Source organism: Ovis canadensis, chromosome 3 (genome assembly GCF_042477335.2).
Source record: "Ovis canadensis isolate MfBH-ARS-UI-01 breed Bighorn chromosome 3, ARS-UI_OviCan_v2, whole genome shotgun sequence".
NCBI classification, from domain to species: Eukaryota; Metazoa; Chordata; class Mammalia; order Artiodactyla; family Bovidae; genus Ovis; species Ovis canadensis.
The window spans coordinates 39,484,300-39,491,261 of NC_091247.1; the positions used below are offsets into that span (position 1 = coordinate 39,484,300).

The window sequence follows — 6,962 nt, forward strand, 5'->3', positions numbered from 1 at the left end:
TCAGAGCCCAGGTATCTCCCCACAGATGGAGAGTCCCAGGAGGGACAGGAGTTGGATTTCAAAACAGGAATCTGGGTCAATAGCCAGTGCAGTACCTTTAAAAAGAAAGAGAAGCATTTTATTTAAAAGATCACTTAATTGCTCTAAGACTCTAAAGTAGAGTGGATATATTGTGAGTTGCACCTGGATGAAGTGTGATGCTCAAGCAACTTTACTAGCCAGAGACTTGGGAACAAAATGGAAGATCTCATCAAAGCTGCAATAACGGGTCCCACATTCTTTTTTTCTATTTCTTTTATTGATCTTTAATCATCCTCTTTAGCCCCTCAGCCTCTCATGTTCTCTTTGTTTTCCTGCTGGAAGTTCTCATTATGAAGAAGCCTTGTTCACTGGGTTAGTTTATACTCAGATGTAGTTGACAGACAACAGTGTAATGGGAAGTGGTTATTGACTCTGTCTGGAGCACCGGGGAGATTCTATTCTTATCTGGTAACTTCCCAAGCTGGTAGATACTGATCCCACTGTATCCCCATCAGGGATGCCAGCCACTAAGACATTTCTTTCCCAAAGTGTGGTCTATAACTGTCAGAGTCCTGCTGGACAGCATCTGGGCCGCCTGATAAAGAGGAGGATTCTCCAGAGCAATGGGCCTCCAGTGGGGGATTCCAGGCACTGTGCTGCTGGGGTGGGGGGAAGGGAGGGGAGGCTGAAACTTTGGGTCAGCTGAGAGTATCCACCAGCTGTCAGTTCTCAGTGGTGAAATGACTGTCCTCAACCATTCAGTAAAGCTAAGTTCACTCTGCTTCTCGTTCTCAGTAATCAGGAGTCATCTCTACCTCCAGGGGGAAATGCATCTCAGGCCCCATTATTTTTATACCCAACTGCAAAGAAATGGAATAGACCTGAAAAGTGTCATTAGAATTTGTCAAGGACCTAAAAACCATTCCACACCTCTTGCCTCACCTGTGGTCTTGAGTTTCTAGGTAAGTTATTCATGTACCTTCTTTTTGCTGTTGGGCAAAATAAGTGGGGAACGCTCGGCACATGTCCTTGATGGGTGCTCCGAACTGGGCTAAGTTCTTGACCCGGCTGGGTAAAACAGTGTAGGTCAGGCCGTGGGTAGATGGATAATGCTTTGAAGTCTGGAAGATGTGACATTTCAAAAGGGTGAGACAGCAGGTAGAGGTGGTGCAGCAGGGAGGAAGAGTGAGAAACCTGTTCCAGTGCATGGGGCACTGGATGCAGGAAAATAGCCCTGAACTTGTTTCCTCTCTAATAGCAATATCCTATCTGACCACAAGGTGGCAAAATTACTCGAGAAAAGTCTGTGTGTCCCTGTGACTCAATCTGTACTCCTTTCACCCTTGAATTCTCAGCTCTTCCGGACTCCAGTGCTATTCTCATTTCTAATAATGATATACAATAAATTTGAAGTTATGGTCTTCATTTATATTATGCTTTTTACTTGTTATAAATCAGATGAGGGGAATACTTTCTACCTCTCTTTTTAAAATGTGATAAATTATTTTATTTTTATGTGATCCAAAGGCATTTTCTTCCCCAGGAATCAGCAGTCCTCTGCCATGGACATTAGGGACACTGCCCAAATGTGCTGGATTGGTTATTTAAGCAAAATGACGCCAGATTTCAATGACTTCCCAAGGGCTTCCTGCTGATTTTTAATTTATCTGACAACCCTTGTCATTTAAGAGAAAGGAAGAGAGTTTCAGGAGTCCTAAACTCATTTTCAACGATAATATGTGTGTATGAGCTTAAAGGCTCTGCAGGGGAGGAGAGGAGGCATGAGATTGAAAATACTCTAGTATTTCACTTTAATATTTATATTCACTAACGTGTAGTTCACACCCTTTGGGAATACATCAAAATTACGTCATTGCATGGAATGCAATGGTTCATTTTCATTAATGTGATGTGACTTAAATAGGCCATGGATTGGATTTGGCGTCCTTTGCACGATGATGGAGTCCCATGGGCGTTAAGATCAAGCATGAACTGAATTCCCCAGCATGTACAGCATCATCTTAGGAGGGCAGAACATGGAGTCGGAAAACACCAAACTAGGAGGGGACTCCAGTGAGCTGATCTCACTTACCTGGTGGTCCAGGGCCTTAACAATGTCATCCAAAGTTGGGAAGACAGCTTCATCCATCTTGGCCAGGACACAGGCCATCTTGCTAAACAACTTAGCCACCAAGAGGGCCTTAAAGCAACACAGCAGAACCCTGTCATTCAGTCAGTCACAACAGGGGGGCCTCCTACTTGTCATCAGAGCTGCACAAAGCTCTCCCTTAGACTGTGGTGTGGAGCATCCTGGCAGAGCAGGCCCTGGGCACCCGAGCAAAGTGTCAGCCACAGGACTGGCCTTGCACATGGGGCCCTGCTGCAGGCATCATGGGGGGTATCCCCTGGGGCACTCTGCATACCACTAATAGACTGCGGGGACTGGAGGGACAGGGGGTCGGCCGCAGTGACAGCTGTTCATGGTCCTCAGCAGCCTCCATGACCCCCAGCTTTCCCATCTGTAAAGCAGGAAAAGTAGACTCTCTCCAGGGGGATGTCATGAACGGATGAGACAGATACCGCCTGCTTGTGAAGCCAGGGTGTGAGTTAGCGTCCCTTCTGGGTTTACAAGGAGGAGCCTGGGCTTAGACCTCTAGAGTCAGATCCCGGCCCTCGGTCTGTCACTGACTGCCCTGATGTAGCCTTAGACCTGACCTTTGGCTTCTCTGAGCTTTGGAGTAAAGCAACAGTTCTCCAGCTGAGTCTGACACTGAGCCCATCTCCCACACCTGCCAGAGTTCTGACTTCTGTTCCAACAAGTGAAATTTTGCGAAATCTTTGTTGGAACAAAAGTCTTTATGGCTTAAAACAGAGTTAGAAATCCCTGGCCTGCATGTCCTGTAAGAAGACTTGGGAGCTGTGTCCTCCAGGAAATCAGGAGTGGGTCAGGTGAAGAATGGGGAGGTCAGAGTCTGGGGAGGTCCAGGCAGAGCCGAGAGAAAGCCTGTGTTTGTGGATTCTGTCCTGAGTGGGGAGAGTAGGAGCGGGGCTTCCAAACAGCAGAGGCTGGATGGCAGAGGGTCATCCAGGGAATGAGGGGAGCGGTCTTTTCCTTCACTTAATCCTCTGAGTTCTTTGCAGTAGGAAAGGCAGCCATTGAGTCTCTTTTGCAGATGAGGAAACCGAAGCACGCAAAAGCTGCACCCTGTCTCTGGTTGCCTCCTATCTCTGCACCCTGTCTCTGGTTGCCTCCTATCTCTGCATCCTGTCTCTGGTTGCGTCGTGTTTCTGGTCATATAACTTTTCTATCATGGAGCCTCCCTTCCCAATCCTGTCTCTTTCTTCCAGGTCACACCTTGCCATCCCTGACCACATGGGCAAATGGAAGCAAGATTTCTAAAAGTGAAAATAAATTATTTTCCTGCTTTGGAAATAAACTGATTAAAATCTGAGAACAAGTCCAGAAAACCTCTATGGCACATACAAGTTGGAGGACATCAAGGTTCTTAAGATAGCTCTCTTATTTCAGAGGCCTTCAGGAGCCCTGTGAAGTCAACACAGGAGAGGAACGCAAAGGGGTGCTGGATCCCTAGAGATCTCAGAAGCTCTTCCTATGGTCGCTGACTCAAAAAGCAGTCACTGCAAATGCAAGAGAGATGTATTCCCTCAAGATCCTAAACTTAGAGAGGCCTGTATAGACAGGGTTCTCTTCTCTCTGGAAAAGCAGGAGGCTAAATTTTGGAGCAGGCAAGGCTTTCTTTGGCATTGTAATGAACGTGTTCTACATCTTACATTCTTGTAGTCCAAGACTCCATCCCATTCACTCAAAACATTGTTGTCTCGGATGCTGACCATACCTCGAAAGGCATTGACATGGATGCTCTGGGTCCCAACAGATCCATCCAGAGGATGGTTGTCACTGATGTTCTGGAGAAGAGAAAGCAGCAAAGAGAACAGTCCTAAGTCCAGAGTTCCTGCATTGCCCATCTCTTGCAGGTATAAAGGGGTCCTCACAAGAAATTTGACGGCAGCCACCCCAGACTCCCTGGTGGCTCAGATGGTAAGGAATCTACCTGCAATGCAGGACCCCTGGGTTCAATCCCTGGGTTGGGAAGATCCCTTAGAGGAGGGCATGGCAACCCTCTCCAGTATTCTTGCCTTGAGAATCCCTAGGGACAGCAGAGCCTGGTGGGCTACAGTCCATGGGGTTGCAAAGAGTCGGACATGACTGAGTAAGCACTACACGGCACCCCAGATTATCACCTTTGAAGTACTTCTGCTTCAGGAGGACCAGACAGGTTGAACCCTCTCCACCCTCACTTACCATCAGGGCCAGAGATGGAGCTAGGAAGAGGACCATAAGGATTGAAGGCACAATCTGAAATGGAAACAAATGTCAGTGTACAGGGCTGGCTCCCTTAGCTGAGGCTTAGATGAGCCCAGGGCCTGGGGTTCAGAGTAACCCCAGGGTTGGAGCCTTCTTAAAAGATCTGTAACATTCCTAGGATCTCTTGCCCTAGAGGCCCCAAATGAATCAGGAGACTGTCATTCCATGTGTTCGATATGGGATATACTGGCTACTCAAGAAGGAAAGCTTTATCGTTCATTCAAAGATACCTTTTGTTTTGCGCTACATCTACTGTCAATCACTGGGCTAAAGATTAGGCAACCTGACCAAGCACTCGATCTGCCCATAGTGCAGGGCCATCTTAAGTCAAGTCATAAAATAAGTGATAATTCAGGTCCCCTGTCTTCCTTTCTCTGCCTCCTTCTTTCTTCCCAACCAGTGGGGACCCCCTCTCTGTCCCGTCTGGAATCTGATACCTTCCAATTTCCTCTCCTCCAGTTTCTTCCATCTTGCCTGAGCATAAAGATTATGCATCACTTGTTTACACCTTTTTTTGAAATAGATTTGACTCAAGGGTGAGTAGTTCTTGAGATATTTGCATTGAATCGTTTGCTCTTGGTGTGATCTGCCTAACCTACTGGAGATATTTCAGATACCAGAAAGTAAGTGAAAGAGAATTAGAAGGACAGGAACTGGCTAAGATAAATATAGCAGAGAATCTTTCCCTACACCTCACAGCTCAAGGCTCACTCAGCTCAAGAGCACTTACAACATAAGCCGAAATCGACAGGAAACCCCTCCTCCCCTTCCCCACAATATTCTATGCAGTATTCCTCATGTGATGACACCATGAATGTGAGATACATCTTCAAAGAAAAAGACAACAGTTACTCTCTGAATAATAACCACAATGCAATGAGGTTAACCAAGGAAAACCATGTGATGCAGACAGCAGTGATATTCTATTAAATGATTCTTAGAATTAGTGCCATGTGTTAAATACACCTGAAACTTTCTTTGCCAGAAATTTATAAATAAGATGAATCTAGGAAGAAAAGACCCTAAACTATGAATATCTATGCAACGCCCAAAGATAGTTGACCTTTTAAGAAACTAGCTATTAATTCTTTTGGGACAGACCCATTTTCTGATGTTCTAAAAAAAAGAGAGGCTTATCGACAGGGAAGTTATGTGCCAAGTTAATATTTGGAAGTTCTATTTAGGGTTAATTTGAAGAGTCGATGGGAAAAAGGAACTACTCCCTGGCTATTCTGGCTCTGAAAACATAGTTACCTATATTCAAAACCAGAAAAAATACTTACAAGGTGTTTCATATTGCCTCTTTCTCAGAACTTAGGCAACTGCACGCATGAAAGAATTTTCGTGTCCTATTTACTTTCTAAGTCTGGTTTATATAGTCTTGGACCTTTCAACTACTACCATGGTAAAAGATTCTGGGAAATTAATCATAATCTGAATACCATTAGGGGGGAAAAAGACAAATTCATGTAATCACTGCTATCACTTTTCTATAACTACTTCTAATATTTTCCTTTTACTCAAACACCTCCACTGGTTACTAAGGCAAACATGGCAAAGAACAAGGCTTTGTGGGCTGGCGTGCCCACGACATTAACAGGTAAGGAAGGACTGCAAATAGAAGATCTCACCAAAAGGTCCTGATACAAAATCAGTGTTTACCATTTCTATTTCCCAGTGCCAGAGAAGTTCCTCACTGTTAGTGGAGGTGGTTGAGAAAAACCTTATGAAACCAAAAGAGATGAATTGTAACCACAAGATTAGATTGGAGAGCAGACTGGTCCAGTTCTTCATCCAAACCCCAAATCACATGGTTGGTCCTGTAATGCCTTCTGCTCACCCACCAAGCTGACCTCATTTAACCTCTTCAAAGATCTACCTCTGGGAGACTTCCTGATATTCTGATATTTCGCTTCCACTCTATGGTTTGTGTCTCTCCTCCCAGCCTTTGTTTCAGGGTGACTTTTTCCATGAAGGACCATTTGAGCAGGCCTGGATCTCCTGAGACATAGAACAACGTTCTGTGACTAGTCAACACTAACTCGGGCTTTTTCAAACATTTTCTTACTTTTTTATCAAGCCCTTAACTGGTTGTGACCCAACTACCTGGACCAAATTCCAAAAGGTCATCATCAAATGAACGTATTTCTTCAGAGATAAAGGTGAAGTATATGGATGAGGTTGGGCACTGGAATGATCAAAGTGGAAGACAGTCAGCTCAGTTCTTATAGTACTTCCGGTGAATTTTCAATGGGAGCATGAACTAAGTGGGCCTTGGGGACTATCAGGTCACCCAGGGCTCAGATAATATAATCTCAATTGCTGTCAGTACTTTAAAAACACCAGGCACAGAGCACATGCTCAATAGTTATTGGCTGAATAAGTAAAATGCAATAAAAGAATGACTTTCATTTTGGGGCATGTGGTTATGCATTTTTCCCAACACGATTTATTGACTAGATTATCCTTTATCCAGTGTATGTTCTTGGTGCCTTTGTCAAAAATTTTAACAACTACCATGTTAAAGATTCTGGGAAATTAATCATAATCTGAA

At 44.7% G+C, this 6,962-nt stretch overlaps 1 protein-coding gene across 1 annotated transcript; it reads right to left on the reverse strand.

Annotated features, from left to right (window-relative positions):
• Nucleotides 1–5,703, reverse strand: LOC138438084 (gastrokine-3-like). Its single transcript, XM_069586314.1, has 6 exons — nt 5,692–5,703; nt 4,346–4,399; nt 3,814–3,948; nt 2,114–2,221; nt 1,001–1,142; nt 1–95 (listed from the first exon to the last, which is right to left on the reverse strand). The coding sequence occupies exons 1-6, from the start codon at nt 5,701–5,703 to the stop codon at nt 1–3; spliced, it is 546 nt and encodes a 181-aa protein (XP_069442415.1).
• Nucleotides 5,704–6,962: the final 1,259 nt, after the last annotated feature.